This window comes from Dendrobates tinctorius, unplaced genomic scaffold (genome assembly GCF_039654945.1).
Source record: "Dendrobates tinctorius isolate UK_male_01 unplaced genomic scaffold, ASM3965494v1 ptg000022l, whole genome shotgun sequence".
Lineage (NCBI taxonomy): Eukaryota > Metazoa > Chordata > Amphibia > Anura > Dendrobatidae > Dendrobates > Dendrobates tinctorius.
Window position 1 is genome coordinate 84,259,479 of NW_027361690.1, and position 19,551 is coordinate 84,279,029.

General features: G+C 45.3%; 1 protein-coding gene across 1 annotated transcript in view; it reads left to right on the top strand.

The window, feature by feature from the left end:
• LOC141084248 (uncharacterized) overlaps nt 1–19,551 on the top strand; it is a 101,507-nt gene that overhangs the window by 41,994 nt on the left and 39,962 nt on the right. The window contains exons 6-7 of the mRNA XM_073568829.1: nt 11,870–11,955; nt 12,092–12,206. Coding sequence (XP_073424930.1) covers nt 11,870–11,955; nt 12,092–12,206 — 201 coding nt within the window. The remainder of the gene's footprint in view (nt 1–11,869; nt 11,956–12,091; nt 12,207–19,551) is intronic.

Consider the following 19,551-nt stretch of genomic DNA (forward strand, 5'->3'; position numbering starts at 1 on the left):
GTACCGATCCTATACCTGTGTAGTGCAGTGTAGTACCTATCCTATCATTGTGTATTATAGTAGCACGCCTGTCTCAATGTAATATAGTACCGCTTCTTTCCCCTTGTGGTATACTACTGCTCCTATTCCCATGTAATATAATCCTGCTTCTAACCCCTTGTGTTATAGTACCCTTCCTAACCTTTTGTAGTATAGTACCATTCCTATACTCATGTATTATGGTACTGCTCCTTTCCCCATATAGTATAGTACTACTTCTATCCCTGTGCAGTATAATACCGCTCCTATCCCTGTGCAGTATAATACCGCTCCTATCCCTGTGCAGTATAATACCGCTCCTATCCCTGTGCAGTATAATACCGCTCCTATCCCTGTGCAGTATAATACCGCTCCTATCCCTGTGCAGTATAATACCGCTCATATACCCATGTATTATAGTAATGCTCCTATCCATGTGAATGCTAGCACTAGTGCACACTTTTGACGTCTGTCAGTCAACCTTGACTCTCCTTTGATGTATGTCACCTGTTTGTTTCTTAGAAAGCTCACTCTTCCCCAGCTTCATCCTCCACATCTCATCAATTCTCCCCTCTGTACATTTCTGGATTGTCCTGCTCTTCCCTGCAGCCTGCGGATCAGTGCAGCAGCCACACTGACAGCAAGATGAGACATAAACTGTAAATACGCCATTTTCTATTGATCTCAATGTTCACATTTCCAGCTTGTTGCAATTAATATATACATTACATGAATATGTGTCTGCATTTCCATGAGTATGATTGAGTGTGTATATATAAACATGTGTAAGTGTGTATGGTTGGACATATGTTTATATATACAGTTGTGGCCAAAAGTATTGACACCCCTGCAATTTTGTCAGATAATACTCAGTTTCTTCCTGAAAATGATTGCAAACACAAATTCTTTGTTGTTATTATTATCTTCATTTAATTTGTCTTAAATGAAAAAAGACCAAAAGAATTGTCCTAAAGCCAAATTGGATATAATTCCACACCAAACATAAAAAAGAGGGTGGACAAAAGTATTGGCACTGTTCGAAAAATGATGTGATGCTTCTCTAATTTGTGTAATTAACAGCACCTGTAACTTACCTGTGGCACCTAACAGGTGTTGGCAATAACTAAATCACACTTGCAGCCAGTTGACATGGATTAAAGTTGACTCAACCTCTGTCCTGTGTCCTTGTGTGTACCACATTGAGCATGGAGAAAAGAAAGAAGACCAAAGAACTGTCTGAGGACTTGAGAAACCAAATTGTGAGGAAGCATGAGCAATCTCAAAGCTACAAGTCCATCTCCAAAGACCTGAATGTTCCTGTGTCTACCGTGTGCAGTGTCATCAAGAAGTTTAAAGCCCATGACACTGTGGCTAACCTTCCTAGATGTGGATGGAAAAGAAAAATTGACAAGAGATTTCAACTCAAGATTGTGCGGATGTTGGATAAAGAACCTCGACTAACATCCAAACAAGTTCAAGCTGCCCTGCAGTCCGAGGGTACAACAGTGTCAACCCGTACTATCCGTAGGCATCTGAATGAAAAGGGACTGTATGGTAGGAGACCCAGGAAGACCCCACTTCTTACCCCGAGACATGGAAAAAAAAGCCAGGCTGGAGTTTGCCAAAACTTACCTGAAAAAGCCTAAAACGTTTTGGAAGAATGTTCTCTGGTCAGATGAGACAAAAGTAGAGCTTTTTGGGCAAAGGCATCAGCATAGAGTTTATAGGAGAAAAAAAGAGGCATTCAAAGAAAAGAACACGGTCCCTACAGTCAAACTTGGCGGAGGTTCCCTGATGTTTTGGGGTTGCTTTGCTGCCTCTGGCACTGGACTGCTTGACCGTGTGCATGGCATTATGAAGTCAGAAGACTACCAACAAATTTTGCAGCATAATGTAGGGCCCAGTGTGAGAAAGCTGGGTCTCCCTCAGAGGTCATGGGTCTTCCAGCAGGACAATGACCCAAAACACACTTCAAAAAGCACTAGAAAATGGTTTGAGAGAAAGCACTGGAGACTCCTAAGGTGACCAGCAATGAGTCCAAACCTGAACCCATAGAACACCTGTGGAGAGATCTAAAAATGGCAGTTTGGAGAAGGCACCCTTCAAATATCAGGGACCTGGAGCAGTTTGCCAAAGAAGAATGGTCTAAAATTCCAGCAGAGCATTGTAAGAAACTCATTGCGACCAACCGCTTCCGGTAACCATCAGTTATTTTGGCTAAAGGTTGTGCAACCAAGTATTAGGCTGAGGGTGCCAATACTTTTGTCTGGCCCATTTATAGAGTTTTGTGTGAAATGATCAATGTTTTGCTTTTTGCTTCATTCTCTTTTGTGTTTTTTCATTTAAGACAAATTAAATGAAGATAATAATACCAAAGAATTTGTGTTTGCAATCATTTTCAGGAAGAAACTGAGTATTATCTGACAGAATTGCAGGGGTGTCAATACTTTTGGCCACAACTGTGTATGTATATATGTGTGTGTGTGTATGTATGTGTATGTGTATATATATATATATATATATATATATACACACACACATGCCCGTGTGTTTCAATGCACTTAATAATAATTTTAGTTCTATAGCGCTGACATATTCCGCAGCACTTTACATTTCGGAGGGGATTTGTACAGAAAATAGACATTACAGCATAACAATAATCACATAGATCATAACAGATACCAAGAGGAATGAGGGCCCTGCTCGCAAGCTTACAATCTGTGAGGAAAAAGGGGAGACACGAAAGGTGGGTGGTAACAATTGCTTTCATTGTACGGTCCAGCCATCAATGTAATAAATCGGGTGTTCACGTAATGCTGCATGGACCGGTTACCATCCCATATGTGTACAGACACAGAGGGCTATTAGGTGCATGTAGGGCTTGAGAACATGATACAAGGGTCCTGGTTTTGAAGAAAATTTTGTATGGGCCACACAGGGATAGTTAGATAAGTCTTTAGGCCAGTCTAAAGAAATACACATTTGTTTGGATACACGTGCGTGCATGTACCGGGTGAGTCATAAAGGACGGACGTTTTTAAACTAATCATAAAATCGTTAAATATTTATTAAATATAAATGTATTCACAGATTTGGTTACGTATACTAATAGCATTTGACAAATTCAAGTGTGGAAAACAACATCTGCCATGTGGTGGCCATTATCAGTGATGCATTTCCAAAGGCGTTCTTGGAAGTTGGCATCAACACGTTCCAACACAACTCTGTCGATTTGGGCAACTTCCACTCGAATAGCTTCCTTCAGTTCTTGTAATGATCGAGGCTTAAGCTTGTATACACGTGATTTGAGGTGACCCCATAAGTAATAATCGCACATGGACAGGTCTGGGGACCTAGGAGGCCAATTAATATCGCCAAACCTGGAAATGATGCGACCAGGGAAGAGAGGGCGAAGAACGTTCATTGTTGCTCCGGCTGTGTGGGCCGTTGCCCCATCTTGTTGAAACCACACACTAGAGATGGGGATATGTTGCCGTCGTAACTCAGGAACAAAGAAGTTATTTATCATGGCAATATAACGTTGTGAGTTCACGGTAACAGTATTGCCATTATCGCCTTCGAAAAAGTACGGACCGATCACGCCATATTTGCCCATAGCGCACCACACCGTTACCTTAGGGCTGTGCAGCGGTACGTGCCGTTCGTGGAGCCCCCGGTGGTCGTTTGTTCATTAGTGTACCTCGTGTACGGAGTGCTTCAACCCAACGTAGGATAGTGTTACGAGCGGGAACAGCTTGATTTCTGTGAATATTGAAATGACGCCGAAACTCACGCTGAACGGCTGTGATACACTCATTATTCTTGACAAAACTGTCGTACGCAAAAACGCGATGTTCTATCGTCCACGGCACCATAGCTTAAACTGAAACTAAAATAAAAACAATGCTTTCACCTCACAAACATAACCCCGCCTCCCGCACATCTCTACCTCCACCTGGTGGTGAGTTATAGCCACTTCAAATACATCCGTCCTTTATGACTCACCCGGTATATGCGTATATGTGTTTGTGTATATATACTATTGTTATATAGCATATTTCATATTTCAGCAAAAAGATTTGTATGGATGCGTCCCCACAACCAGTGTTACCAGCGTTCTGGACACAGCATATTTTTTGCTGCTTCCAAATCTTCATTGTACAGTACAAGGAGAGTGCATGGGATTAATAGAAATCCCATGCCCACTGTTCTTCTTTTTTAATGCTGTGTAAACTGACCTGCGGTGCATGTTTAGGAGCCGCAGCATGTCAATTTCTTTTGCGGAGACACGCACACATACACAATTTCTGGTGTGTATATGTATGGGCAATCAGATTTTCACACAAGTTCTAACAGTAGATAAAAAGATCCCATTCAAACAAATATTAGACTGTAATTTTTTTTTTTTTTTTAAACGAGGAAAGGAAAATAATCCAATACCTCATGACTATGACTGGCAAAAGCATGTGAACCTTTAAGAATAGTTTAAGGTGAAATTAGGATGACAATCGTGTGGGTGGGCAACCAATTTTATTTAAAGAACAGAAATCAATGAAAGTCTAATCTTCACAACGTGTGTGGAAGTCTATCATGGCAAAGGTTTCTCAGAAACTCAGAAGTACAGTTGTTAATGTTCATCTGGCTGGAATAGGATATACAACCATTTTTAAAGTGTTTGGACTCAACCAGTCCACAGACAAAACAGGTTATGTACAAATGAGGAAATTCAAGATTATTATTACCCTCAAGAGTCAGCAAAGGTCACTCCAAGAGCAAGGCCTATAAACATCCACAAAGGAACCCAAGGTAACTTGTAATCAACTAAAGGCTTCTTTCACTTTAGATAATGTTAATGTTTATGAGTCTATTATAAAGATGATGGGTCGCCCTCCCAGGGCTGTTGGGTATTGGGTACCGGGCCGGTATCAGCGGGATATGTCACAGCAGCAGGGACCCGGTCCATGGCCCTGGGCGCCCAAGTAATAGGGAGATTGAATGGTGAAAATGTAGTTAATTGAATGAATAGTTTGTGACGCCACCTGTGGTGTTCGGCAAGTGAGATATTAAGCCGACTGTTGTGAGTTCATTTTCCCCTTCAATACTGAGGCCCGAGGAACTCGCTCTTCTGGTAAAAAAAAGGTAGTGAGCCTGATTATCAAACACCTGAGGCTGATGATGATGACTGGCTGAGTGGAGTTACTGACTGGATATAAGGCTGCCGACGCCCTTCTGCCCTGCGGGTGATTTCTCTGTGGGATCCTTGGAGACCAGTCTGAATTCCTGCTCCTCTAAAGCTAAGTTTGCTGCTCGGCTTTTTGCATTTGCGCTTTGACTTTGTTTGCTTTGTTTTTCTGGATTTCTGCCATTCCCTGCTGGGGTGTGCTGAATTCCTTTAGCTCTGTCTTCTGAAAATACCTGAGTGCTGATTTAGTTTTTGAAGCCTAGCTGCTTCAGGGTCTTTTTCATATCAGCTTGTTGGCTTATGTCTTTGATAGGGTTTTGGCAGATTGCAGACAGCAGCCTTCCTGTCCTTTCCTATCTAGGTAGTTTTGGGCCCTGTCTTTGCTCAGTCTATCTTTCTGTCTGTGTTAGTGTTTTCATCTTGCTTCACCGTCATTATATGTTGGGGGCTGCCTATTGCTTTGGGGTCTGCTCTGGGGCAGTTTAGATTTCCCCTTTCTTTCTTTAGGCCTATTTAATTTTCCGGCTGTGTTCGAGGGGTCTGGGGCATCGTAGGAACCCCCCACGGCTACTGCTAGTTGTGTTGATAGGTTCAGGGGTCTGCAATCTGATAGTTGCAAACTTCTCTGGTTTTCTGGACTTAGCTTGTATTTCTGTTTTTGCCTCCTACGGTGACTCAATCATAACAGCCGACGCTGCATGCAGATCCTCTGGGACTGGTGGTGTGTGGCAGCCAAGATGGTGAAGCTCCCCACAGGTGGAGCTGTAGTCCCAGGGCAGTGTAGATGTAGGGGTAGAGGAGAGGCACAGGCAGTGTAGAAGCTGGTACCCAGATGTAGTGGTACAGGGTGTGTTGGCGCAGGAATAAATGGAGGACACCAGGGCTTGTAGTTTCAAAGCTTTACTCACAGTCTGTAGTACACCCAGGTGCCTGCCTCCGTGCTGTGTCCTCCGGGTCAGGGACTCAGTCAACCTCCAGGCAAGATGGAATGCTCCCCTCCAACACTCCGCCAACATGTGCCTTTCTGAACGTCTCCTCTATAGCGCCTTTAAGTGAAGTACTCCTAGTACTGAGTTACACTGGAGTTCCTCCTGACAGATGTTCTTATGATCTTTCCCTGTACGGCAGACAGCTGTATCCTGCTTCGGGGACTCCTTGCTCCTGAGTCCCGGCTCACTATCAGTGTTGCTGTTGTGCCCCCAAGTCTTAGGTGGGAGTAGTGCATTTACAGCCCACTACTCCTCCGGTGTCTGCTGCAGGACCATTAGTATCCATACAACCTCGGGGACCGGGCCCCGGCCTTGCGCTTAGAACTTCTAGGCAGGGTTCTCTCCTAACCCACGTCCTCTATTCCCTTTTACTCCTACGTTCCGTAATAGTCTTTCCTTCTTATGGAAGATCAGGTTTCTGTTCAATGTCTTTCTCTTTCTTTCCTTTCCCGTGCCAGCAGACCCAGGTCACTGAGATCTGCTGCAGCACCTCCTTCCTCCATCCCTCTCTCAGGGATCCTCACTCCCTGACTGAACTGAACTCCTAACCCTTCCCGCTCTTTTATGTATTCTAACTCCACCCGCCTCCCAGCACGTTTCGTGTTCCAAGCAGGGAGCCACCAAAGGTGCTCTGTTACACTCCAAGCAGGGAGCCGCAATGTGGCTTTGCTGAACTACTGTGTTGTGTGGGATGCAAGTGTTGGAGCATGGTCAGGAGCCTACAACTTACCTGGATGTTGGGGCACCACACCTCAGGAGAAGGTGCAGTACCTCTGTGGCAACTGAACCCTCAGGGGCGCCACAATGACCCTAAATAACAGTGGTGTACATGGCAGGATTGTAAGGCAAAATCACTGCTCTCCAATTCGAACATTGCTGCCCGTCTGCAATTTGTTAAAGATCACCATTACAAGCCAGATAGCTATTGAAACTATGCTTTGTGGACAGATGAGAGCAAAATAGATCTTTTTGGTTTAAATGAGAGGTGTTAGTTTGGAGAAAGAAAAACGCTGTATTACAACATAGATCCCTCATTCCACCGGTGAAACACAGTGCTGGTAGTATCCTGGTTTTTTCCTGTTTTGTTCCCTCTGCGCCAGGACGGCTGGTCATTTTTAATGGAACAATAAATTCTGAATTATAACAGCAAATTTTAAAGCAAAATGTCAAGACATCGGTCCATGAGCTGAATTTTCAGAGAAAATGTGTCATGTGGCAAGACAATGACCCAAAGCAGACAAGTCACTATACAAAAAATAGGGTAGAAAAAACTTAGAGTCTGTGCACACGTTGCGGATTCGTATGCGGATCCGCAGCGGATTTGGCCCTGCGGATCCGTAGCAGCTTTCCAAGGGATGTACAGTATCATGTTATCCTATGGAAAACAAAAACCTCTGTGCACATGGAAACGCAGCAGTTTATTTTCCGCAGCATGTCAATTCTTTGTGCGGATTCCGCAGCGTTTTTACACCTATTCCATTCTAGGAATCCGCAGGAGAAATACGAAGGAAATCTGCAGGATTCTGCAGATTCCGCGCGGAAAAATCTGCACACGAATCCGCAACGTGTGCACATACACTTAAGGCATTGTAACGGCCAAATCAAAGTCCTGATCTTAATTCTCAATATAGAAATGTTACGGGAGGACCTGAAGTGAGCAGTTCATGGGAAAAAACAAGCAACATAAGAGTTGGAGCAGTATTGTAGGGACAAATAAGCTGAAAAAATTTCAAGTTGTTGTGCACAAATAATCAACAATTACCAGTAACATTCAGATGCAGTTATTGCTGCACATGAGCGTCCTGCCAGGATACTGGATGCAAAGGTTCACATACTTTTGCCATTCACACACGTGATATTACATCATTTTCCTCATTAGAAAAATAAAGTCTAGTATTTTTGTTTCATGTGTTTGATCTATGCAAAAAATATGAAAAAATGTGAAGGTTTCTCAAACTCCAGAAATATTTGAACAGTGACCGAATCTTCGTGATTTGGGCACTTCATGCCACTGTATTGGTTTTAAAATGGAACAACTGAGATGCAATTGAAATGTAGACTTTCAGGTTTAATTAATGGTGTTGAACAAAAATATCCTATGCAATTTTTTAGGAATTACAACCATTTTTCTACAAAGCCTCCTCATTTCAGAGGCTCAAAAGTAATTGGTCAGATTAATTTTACTATAAATAAAATTATAGTTTTTAGTACTTTGTAGAGAATCCTTTGCAGACAGTGACTGCCTGAAGTCTGGAAGACATGAATGTCACCAAACACTGGATTTCCTTCTTTGTGACGCTGTGCCAGGCCTTTATTGTAGCTGACTTCAGTTGTAGCTTGTTTGTGGGTCTTTCTGCCTTATGCATGTGAAATACATGCTCAATGGGGTTGAGATCTGGTGATTGACTCAGCCATTGCAGAATTTGCACTTATTTGCCTAAAAAAAACAAAAAAAAAACACCTGGGTTGCTTTCGTAGTATGTTCTAGGTCATTGTCCTTCTGTACTCTGAAGCGCCATCCAATCAACCTTGCTGTATTTGGTTGTATCTGAGCAGAAAGTGTCACCCTGTAGACTTCAGAATTCATCCAGCTGCTTCTGTCTTCACTCACATCAACAAGAAACACTAGTGACCCAGTGCCATTGGGAGTCATGTATGCTCATGCCATCACACTGTCTCCACCATGTTTTACAGAGGATGCAGTGTGCTCTGGATCATGAACCATTCCAAGCAGGGCTGTGGAGTCTGTAAGCCAATCCTCCAACTCCTCAATTTCCCTGACTCTCGACTCAGACTCCACAGCACTGGTCACTACTGAGCATGTGCATAAAGTGCAGCACAGATTCATCTCATCTACGACCCCACAGCCCTGGTCACTACTAAGCATGTACATACAGTGCAACACAGATTCATCTCATCTACAACCCAACAGCCCTGGTCACTACTAAGCATGTACATAAAGTGCAGCACAGATTCATCTCATCTACGACCCCACAGCCCTGGTCACTACTGAGCATGTACATAAAGTGCAACACAGATTCATCCCATCTACAACCCAACAGCCCTCGTCACTACTGAGCATGTACAAAAAGTGCAGCACAGATTCATCTCATCTACAACCCAACAGCCCTGGTCACTACTAAGCATGTACATAAAGTGCAACACAGATTCATCCCATCTACAACCCAACAGCCCTGGTCACTACTGAGCATGTACATAAAGTGCAGCACAGATTCATCTCATCTCCGACCCCACAGCAATGGTCACTACTGAGCATGTACATAAAGTGCAGTACAGATTAATCTGATCTACGACTCCACAGCCCTGGTCACTACTGAGCATGTACATAAAGTGCAGCACAGATTCATCTCATCTACTACTCCACAGCCCTGGTCACTTCTGAGCATGAACATAAAGTGCAGCACAGATTCATCTCATCTACGACTCCACAGCCCTGGTCACTACTGAGCATGTACATAAAGTGCAGCACAGATTCATCTCATCTACTACTCCACAGCCCTGGTCACTTCTGAGCATGTACATAAAGAGCAGCACAGATTCATCTCATCTCCGACTCCACAGCCCTGGTCACTACTGAGCATGTACATAAAGTGCAGCACAGATTCATCTCATCTATGACCCCACAGCCCTGGTCACTACTGAGCATGTACATAAAGTGCAGTACAGATTCATCCCATCTATGAACCCACAGCCCTGGTCACTACTGAGCATGTGCATAAAGTGCAGCACAGATTCATCTGATCTACGACTCCACAGCACTGGTCACTACTGAGCATGTACATAAAGTGCAGCACAGATTCATCTTATCTACGACCCCCACAGCACTGGTTACTACTGAGCATAAGCATGTACATAAAGTGCAGCACAGATTCATCTCAACTAAAAACCTAGCTCCTTAGATAGCAATAGAACAAATATTTATAGGACATTTCATAACTTTCCCAAATACTACTGAACCCAATTTATAATATATTTTAGGAGTCGGAGTCAGTTCATTTTATACCGACTGCGCGACTCTGACTCCACAGCCCTGGTTCCAGGCCTTCGCAATACTTTCTTCTTCCCATCATTCTGATGCAGACTGATCTTAATTTCATCTGTACAAAAAATGCATTTCCAGAACTGTGCTGGCTCCTTTAGACGTTTTTTTGGCAATGTCTAATCTGGCATTTCTGTTTTTAAGGCTGATTTAATGGTTTGCATCTTGTGTTGAGCACTCTGTATTTGCTCCCATGACATCTTCTCTATTGAACCGCCTACTTCATGGATTGTGTTGTTCACTTGGGTGTATGGATTCTGCTATCGTCTACCTCTTTTGCTTCCATGGATGTCCAAGCCTTTGAGAGTCCCCAAGCCCACCAGTACACTATTTTTTTGCAGAATGTACCAAACTGTTGATTTGGCCACTCCTAACTTTTTCTTCTGTCTCTCTTATGGATTTCTTCATTTTTTTTTTTCAGCCTAATAATGGTCCATGTCTCTTCCATTGAGAGCTCCTTTGACCACTTGTTGTGGGTTCACCTTAACAACTTTGAAATGCAAATAACACACCTGTAATCAGCTCCAGACTTTTTACCTGCTTAATTGATAGATTAATGAGGGAATAGCCGATGCAGCCCACTAAAGATCTTTTGAGATAATTGTCCAGTTTCTTTTGGTCCCTTGAAAAAGAGGCAGCTACATATTAAAGAGCTGTATTTCCTAAACTCTAGCTCCAAATAGGATTTGAATACACTCAAATTTAACCGGAGAGTCTGCACTTAAAGCCCATATTGATTACATAACTGCATCTTAAATATGTTTTGGTAAAGAGCTAAAATGCCAAAACTTGTTACTGTCCAAATATTTCTGGACCCAACTGTATGTATTAAGTATTATATGCCTATACAGTAAATACATTTTAGATGGGTGGTATGGGCAGTGCAAAGAAGTTTGGAAGTGACTGTGATTGCTAGCACCTACACTGAGTATTACTGCACTGTGCCCCCTCATATAATATAAAAATGCAAAAACTCAGCGCAATGAGGAGCTGGCTGTCAAACAATATGAAGTCAGCATTGACACTCCATCCATAGAGCATAGCGGAGGAGAAGGAACTGCTCTTTCGAATTGACAGAATCGGGAGAATTTCCATCAGGAGCTGTCATATGACCACCCTGAGCAGAGTGCGCTACAGTAGAGGCATACAGTTAGTGGCTACTTAGCCTATAAGTGCACAGCACCAATAAAAAAAGAAAAAAGGCCCGAACAACTACTTTAACACTAAGTGTTTATCTTGCATCAGAGCAGGATTCACATCAACACTGCTTAGTACTGCTGCATAATGTCCTCCATGCTGCTGCTTCTGTACATGTGCTACATACTGACAGAAAAGCAGAAACTCTCTCTGTATGTATTATATGGGAGACATCGTAGCAGCTTGCATCCATCCACTAACTCATGGAGAACTGAAAATTGTGAAAAAGGCAGAATACAAATCATAAAGTGTCCTGAAATAGTTTTATTTGCCACATACACACACCAAACAGCTTATTCTCACGAGTTACCTGAAATGACAGATACACTAATGGAAAGCCGTTTCAAAGGTTCTCTAGAAACAAGCCCATCATCTGACCATGAAATAGAAGCAATGTATTTAGTCACTGTATTTTTCCTACAGATGGATCTGGTGAGAGTGAGAAACAGATGTCATCATCCAATCTTCTCCATTCAGAGGAAGAGCCAAGCGACCTACAAGATGGGGAGGTACGTAGAAGTGAAAATGTCTCCAGACGACGTCAGAGTGGCATGAATCTGCACTGGACCATCTGTGGAGAAGCTTATGGTGCCACCTTTGGTACCTGATCTCATAGTATCCACTTTATCATTCCCGATTTTCTAGGGTGGAGAATCATTTCGGATTAAAGTTGAAGTTGTACAATGGGAAAAAGATGAGGCGTACAATAGCGGTCGTGTGCAGTGTAAGGAGGAGAAAATCCCCATAGATATCGCTACAGGTGGGTATTAACCAGCTAGGATCTTATAGATTTCCGTTTTTGCTCTTATTTCCCAATTAAATAGAGTACTTCATCAGATCAGAGGGCACTGTTGTCTCCATGTGTTCATTTATTGAACTAGGTGTAATGAAGATTGACATCTACCTCCTTAATGTTTTAACTTTTTTTTTTTTTTTTTTTTAAGAAAGCAGTGTCCATATTTACTCAACTCCAAAATTGGGTGAAAATTTTATTAAAAAAAAACAAAAAAAATTTTGATCCATAATGTGGCCTAGCGCCTACTATGTGTGTTGGGAAACACTCGCTTGGCAGCGAATTAACGTAGTCAGGCACGGGTTTTTCACACAAAACAATCCATACGGTTTATTTAAGCGCCATAAACCATGCCGTAAGCCAGGTTGCACATCACCGGCTTACACATAGTCCATTACTTTATCACATAAGCTTTACCAAGCATTCACTAGTCACGCTTGACTTTCTCCAGTCATCGGGTGACCGCACAGTTCAATAACTGACCTTTGCCAGTGCACACAGTTCTTTCCCCATGCCCGGGGTCACCACTCAGGAGCTCCTGCTCCACATGCTGGCTCCTCGTCAGTCCAAGGTCCTCAACAGAACGGCGTCTTTCTCAGTGTGGGGCCGTCCCAGGCTCTGCACACACCTGTGGCTTGTCCGGGTGCTATTCAGGACGTTCATTCAACACCCAGGCCACCAGGTCCAAGGTCTCACCCCGTGCTCTAGGAATCTGATCCTACTCCCAGGATCTTCCAACACAGATCTTCCAGGACTTTGCACCCTGAACCATTGAGGTACACACACTCTCTCCATGTGACCAGACCTCAGACACATATGGTTGTAACCATTGTAACAACCCCCATGGAAGGGCGGTACATGTGTGGTTAGTCAATTCCCGCCCAGCTCTCTGACAAACCCTATAAGCCACCCTTATAAGTAATACAAAATACTTGTGGAACTATAAGTCCCAGCATAATCATATAATTTTGGCTTACAGCGCAGAGAACCTCTGCGACACATACCGGCCATTTACAATAATGCCAGTCCCTAATTTTCCATTATAATTATGCCTCCAAGCGCTTCCTGAAACGCATACACAGCGCCCTCTAGCTGTAACAGAGGTTACTGCATCACAATATATGTATAATATTTCTTGGTCACCTAAAATGTTCTATTTGGGACACTTTAACATGCATCATATGTGGTACCCTTGATAGTTTATTTTTTGTGTTTGCATGCGCACTTTATCTATGGGCATTTCTTTGCACATGTTTAGATAGATTTGGTCATTCCTACATGGATTTCTGTGATTTCCGCCTACCTAGCTGGCCTTAATTTTCTCATGCTGCATTTACATTTTTGTGTGACCTGATTGAGGAGGACACATGACACTATATGGATTGGCTTCCAGCATATTGCTCTGTTTATTTTAATTGCTTTTAAACTCTGCTTTTTGCTTGTTATTAATAAAAAGATTTTTTTAACTTACCAGGTGATCACTGTCTTTACATAGTGCCTTTTTCTCCTTCACTTCATTGGGGGACACAGGTACTGTGGGGGACACAGGCACTGTGGGGTGTATGCTACTCCCGCCTGGAGGCTGACATTAAGTAAAAAAAAAAAAAAAAAAAAAAAGACGTTGGCTCCTCTTCCGCCGTATACACCCTCGCCCCGATTGCGGGCGGAAGCCATTTTTTTGCTTAGTGTCTGTTGGAGGCACACGTTGGTCTGTCTCAAGACTGATCTTTTTTTTTTCTTTTTCCCCATGAAGATAAGACGGGAGCAACGGACCCTATTGAAAGGGTCCGATCTCCCCAAACCAACAACGGGCGAGCACATGTGAGTGTCCCTCCACGTATCCTCTCCCGCAACGGGGATTTTTTTCCGGATGTTCCTTTTTTCGCATGAAAATGAGATAGGGGCGACGGATCCTATTGAAAGGGTCCGATCTCCCCAAACCAACAGCGGGCGAGCACGTTCGAGTGTCCCTCCACGTATCCTCCCGCAACGTGGGATATTGTCAGACCACGGAGGTGAGATACGGGCGAAGGACACTATTGAAGGGGTCTGATCTCCACAAACCAACAACGGGCAAGCACGTGTGAGTGTCCCTCCACGTATCCTCTCCTGCACCATGGGACATGATGCCGGACTTAGCCCTGTCGGTTGACAGTCTCATAGAAGCCGTCAACCACACTCTGGGGATTGAGGATGATTCGACTCTGGCTTTGGGCAATAAGGTGTCATTTAAGCGATTCAAACGGCCCCATAGAGTATTTGGCACTCACCCTGAATTTGAGGACATAGTGCAAAGACACAGAGAACGGCCGGACAGGCGGTTCTCGGGCCAGAAGGCACTCGAGGCGAAGTATCCTTTTGCCCCGGATTTCCGTGAAAAGTGGACAGAATCCCCAATGGTGGATCCACCTGTGTCGTGCTTGGCTCCAAAAACTCTACTATCCATACCTAGGGGCTCTTCTATTAAGGATCCCACTGTTCGTCTCATAGAGAACTTGGCTCGTTCAGTGTTTTAGACATCAGGATCAGCACTCTCTCCCTCGTTCGCAGCAACGTGGGTAGCCACGGCCATGGTCTTTTGGTCAGAATCATTGAATAGAGCCTTGCAAGACATAGACCTACCAACTGGAGTATCAGAAATCACAAATCAGATAGCCATGGCGGGAGACTACTTGATCAATGCATCTTTAGATGCGGCAACCTGCGCTATGGTTAAGGACATGGCGGGCTGATTCAGCCTCAAAAAAGTCCTTGACAGCGCTACCATACTAGTGTGGCCACCTGTTCGGAGAGAAGTTAGATTAGCTCATCTCCGACTCCACAGGAGGCAAGAACGGTTTTCTTCCTCAACAAAAGGTCAAACCGCTGTTTCGCCACCAGTTTCAGGCGTGTTTTTGGGCCTTTCGCAACCCCGGGTGGACTATGGCGGCTAATTTCGCCGCGTCAAGGCGCCCCAACCAGAATAGGTGCCGACAGATCTCATATAGAGCCAACTCGTTGGGGAGGATGCGTACTAACCAGTCCAGATCGAGGGGATCCAGGTCCCAAAGATCTTCAGCCAAATGACTCGGGGCATTTGTCAGGCGGCACCAGCAAGGTAGGTGGCTGCCTACTCCTGTTTCACCACGCCTGGCTCAATGTCGCACACGACACATGGGTGAGAGAGCTGGTGTCCACCGGGTACAAGATAGAATTTGTCAGGTACCCCCCCCAAGACGATTTTTTTTCTTTCCCGTCTTCCCAAAGTGGATACCCGGGCAGAGGCTGTACTAGGAGCCATCAATTCGCTCAGCTACAACAGAGTCATCATTCCGGTACCGGAAAACGAGAAGACTCAGGGCTTCTATTCCAATGTATTTGCAAAGGACGGGATTGTCAGGCCCGTTTTGGATCTAAAGCTCCTGAACAAGTTTATCAGGATCTGACATTTCCGGAAGGAGTCTCTCCGTTCAATCATATCAGCAATGGGGCAGGGAGAGTACTTGGCCTCTATCGATATCCAGGATGCCTATCTACATATCCCCATTTTCCCTCCACATCAAAGGTTTCTACGCGTCGCCATCAACGGTCTACATTTTCAGTTTGCAGCGCTGCCCTTAGGGCTAGCCATTGCCCCCAAAGTGTTCACAAAGGTCATGGCAGTCTCCATCGCCATCCTGCCCTCTCGCGGCATAATCGTATTCCCCCACTTAGTTGATCTCTTGGTCAAGGGCCCTTCTAGGCGGGCATGCGTGGAAAGTGTCAGCATCACGCTAGATACTCTTGCCTGCTTAGGGTGGTTGGTCAATGTAAAGAAGTCATCCCTTGTTCCAGCTCACAGAATTTCCGTTTTAGGGATGATCTTCGACACTTGCCGAGGGATGGTAATTCTCCCTCAAGACAAGACCCTAGCCCTCCGGCAGGGAGTGCGGGTACTGCTCCAACCAGTCCCTCACACCATCCGTTTCTGCATGAGGATTCTAGGAAAAATGGTGGCGGCGATGGAAGCAATCCCGTTCGCCCAGTTCCATCTTCGCCCCCTGCAGCACGCCCTCTTGTCATCCTGGGACAAGAACCTGTTCATTATCGATCATCGATGCCGGTTGTCCTCTCGGGTCAGACAGTCATTAGAGTGGTAGACAATCAGTTCCTCCCTTCTTCAGGGGAAACCCTTTCCCCCAGATCAGTGGCTGGTGGTCACAACCGACCCCAGCCTCCTCGGCTGGGGAACGTTTTTTTTCGCCACCACACGACCCAGGGACGGTGGTCACCGCAGGAGGCACGCCTCCCGATCAACTTGGAGATACGGGCGATCCGGCTGACTCTGCAACGGTTTCATCACCTTCTAGCAGGCCGCCCCGTCCAGATTCAGTCGGACAGCACCACGGCGGTGGCTTACATAAATCACCAAGAGGGCACCTGCAGCAGGGCAACCATGCATGCAGTAGGTCACGTGCTTTGCTGGGCCGAGAGGAACTGCACGGTGATATCGGCGGTCCACATCCCGGGGGTAGAGAACTGGGAGGCAGACTTCCTCAGCCTGCAGGGGCTTGCATCGGGGGAATGGTCACTACATCCAGAGGTCTTTCAGCAGATTTGCCAACGGGGGGGAACACCGGATGTGGATCTGATGGCCTCCAGGGTGAACGCCAAGGTGTCCATATTTGTTGCTCGGTCCCGGGACCCGCAGGCAATCGCCGTGGATGCGCTGGTTCTGCCATGGAATCAGTTTCGCCTCCTATACCTATTTCCCCCGCTGCCACTATTTTCGAGGGTCATCAAGAAGATCAAGGCAGAAGGGGTGCCAGTGATTCTGCTGGCCCCAGAATGGCCTCGTCAGGCGTGGTACGCAGATCTAGTGCAGCTGCTCGTCGGCGTGCCATGACGACTGCCAGAGCGCCCAGATCTACTTTCTCAGGGGCCGATCTGCCACCCAAAATCGGGCCCTGTGTTTGACGGCTTGGCCGTTGAATCTTGGATTCTAACGCAGGCGGGGTTTGGGCGCAAGGTGGTTGCTACAATGGTTAGCTCCCGGAAGCCTGCCTCAGCACAAATTTACCACCACACCTGGAAGGTTTTCTTTGCATGGTGTCGAGGCAGCAGTAGTTCTCCACTGAGATTCTCCATCCCTAATATCTTGGCTTTTTTCCAGTCTGGCCTAGACTCAGGCTTAGCCCCCAGTTCTCTCAGGAGACAGATATCGGCTTTATCCGTCCTTTTTCGGCGCATGATTGCTACCAACTTGCAGGTAAAGGCTTTCATCCAGGGGGTCTCCCACTTGGCACCCCCCTATAAGGCACCTATGGACGTCTGGGACCTTAGCCTGGTCCTAAGTGCTTTGCAGGAAGCTCCATTTGAGCCGCTACAGGATGTCTCTTTGTCATGCCTTTCCTGGAAGGTGGTGTTCCTGATAGCTATAACATCAGTCAGACGGGTCTCTGAGCTGGCAGCGTTATCTTGCCAAGCCCCGTTTCTGACATTTCACAAAGACAAGGTGGTTCTTATACCAGCTCCTCCTTTTTTGGCAAAAGTCGTTTCCTCGTTTCACATTAATGAGGATATTGTCTTGACCTCTTTTTGTCCAGCATCGGTACACCGTGTGGAAAAGGCCCTGCATACGTTAGGCCTGGTGGGAGCACTCAGGAGGTACGTGTCGAGGACGGCACCCTTTCGTCAGTCAGACGCACTGTGCGTGCTCCCTGAAGGTCGCAGGAAGGGAATCGCTGCCTCAAAATCAACCATAGCCAGATGGATTCGTTTGGCTATTCAGGAGTCCTACCGCATCAGAGGTGCGCTGATTCCAGCAGGGATCAGAGCACACGCTAATCGGGCAGTGGGCGCCTCTTGGGCGCTTCGGCACCAGGCTTTGACGGAACAGGTTTGCAAGGCAGCAATCTGGTCCAGCCTGCAGACGTTTACTAAATGTTACAATATCCATACTCAGGCTTCAGCGGATGCGAGCCTGGGTAGAAGGATTTTCCAAGCAGTGGTGGCGCACCTTTAGACAGGAGGTGCATGTAGCTTGGATCGGTGCGTTAACTTCCCACCCAGGGACTGCTTTAGGACGTCCCACAGTACCTGTGTCCCCCAATGAGGCAAAGGAGAAACATGGATTTTTGTAATAACTCACCGTAAAATCCTTTTCTTTGAGACGCTCATTGGGGGACACAGCACCCACCCTGTTAGCCAAGTTGGCTTCTGTTTATTTAATTAATATACTCTCTGTATGAGATTAGGGTGGTTATTTTCTAGACATGTTGTTACCTGCATTAAGGTTGATGTCTGATTTTTGTCTGATCTCCTACTGCTTTTGCACCAAACTGGTTTCCGCCGCAATCGGGGCGAGGGTGTATACGGCGGAGGAGGAGCTAACCTCTTTTTTTTCACTTAGTGTCAGCCTCCTGGCGGCAGTAGCATACACCCCACAGTACCTGTGTCCCCCAATGAGCGTCTCAGAGAAAAGGATTTAACGGTGAGTTATCACAAAAATCCATGTTTTTGAATCTTTGCACTTTTTTTGCATTTTGTGATGTGTAGATCCTTTTTGAATCTGTGGTTGTGCCCTCTTTTTCTAGTTGTTTTCCTGTCTCCTAAGCTGAGAACTTCTCTAGTGTTTGTTTGTTTTTTGAGCAATCACTGGGGTCTCCAGACAAGGGCTCCCACCAATCTGCTTGCAATTGAAAGGACAAACAAAATGTAAGAAAAAAATAAAAAAAAAATATTAGCAAAGGTTTATTTACTCTTTAAAGGTTGGTTTAATGGTCCTTTAAAATTATGGTCTGCATCCTAGTATTCTATCTGAATCCTGGGATTCTTGCCGATCTTCCAGAATAAAGAAGCTGGTAGCGTGCCACGTCCCCTACATTGTTCACACTGACTTATACATACCTATCACACACTTAATCACACACTGGCTGCTCCTGTCCCTGCATACCATTCACACCTCTCTTCTACAATAACCTCACCCCCTGCTGCAACTTGTCAACTGAGCCAGGGTCTGTTCTTCACAAGTACCCAGGTTGCAAAAGAACTGAATAAGATCAAAGTTTTGAAGGCTGCAGGTCCTGATGGCATAAGTGCAAGGCTAATCAAAACCTGCGGGCACCAGCTGACTGAGATCATTACATATCTGGTCAATATGAGCCTGAGAATAGGCATAGTACCACAACTGTGGAAATTATCGTGTGTGGTACCAGTTCCGAAGAAACCTTATCCGAAAGACCTTAATGACTATAGACCTGTAGCATTGACATCACACCTGATGAAGGTATTAGAGAGATTGATTCTAACACGTCTCCGTCCTCTAGTGAGCTCGGATATGGACCATCTCCAG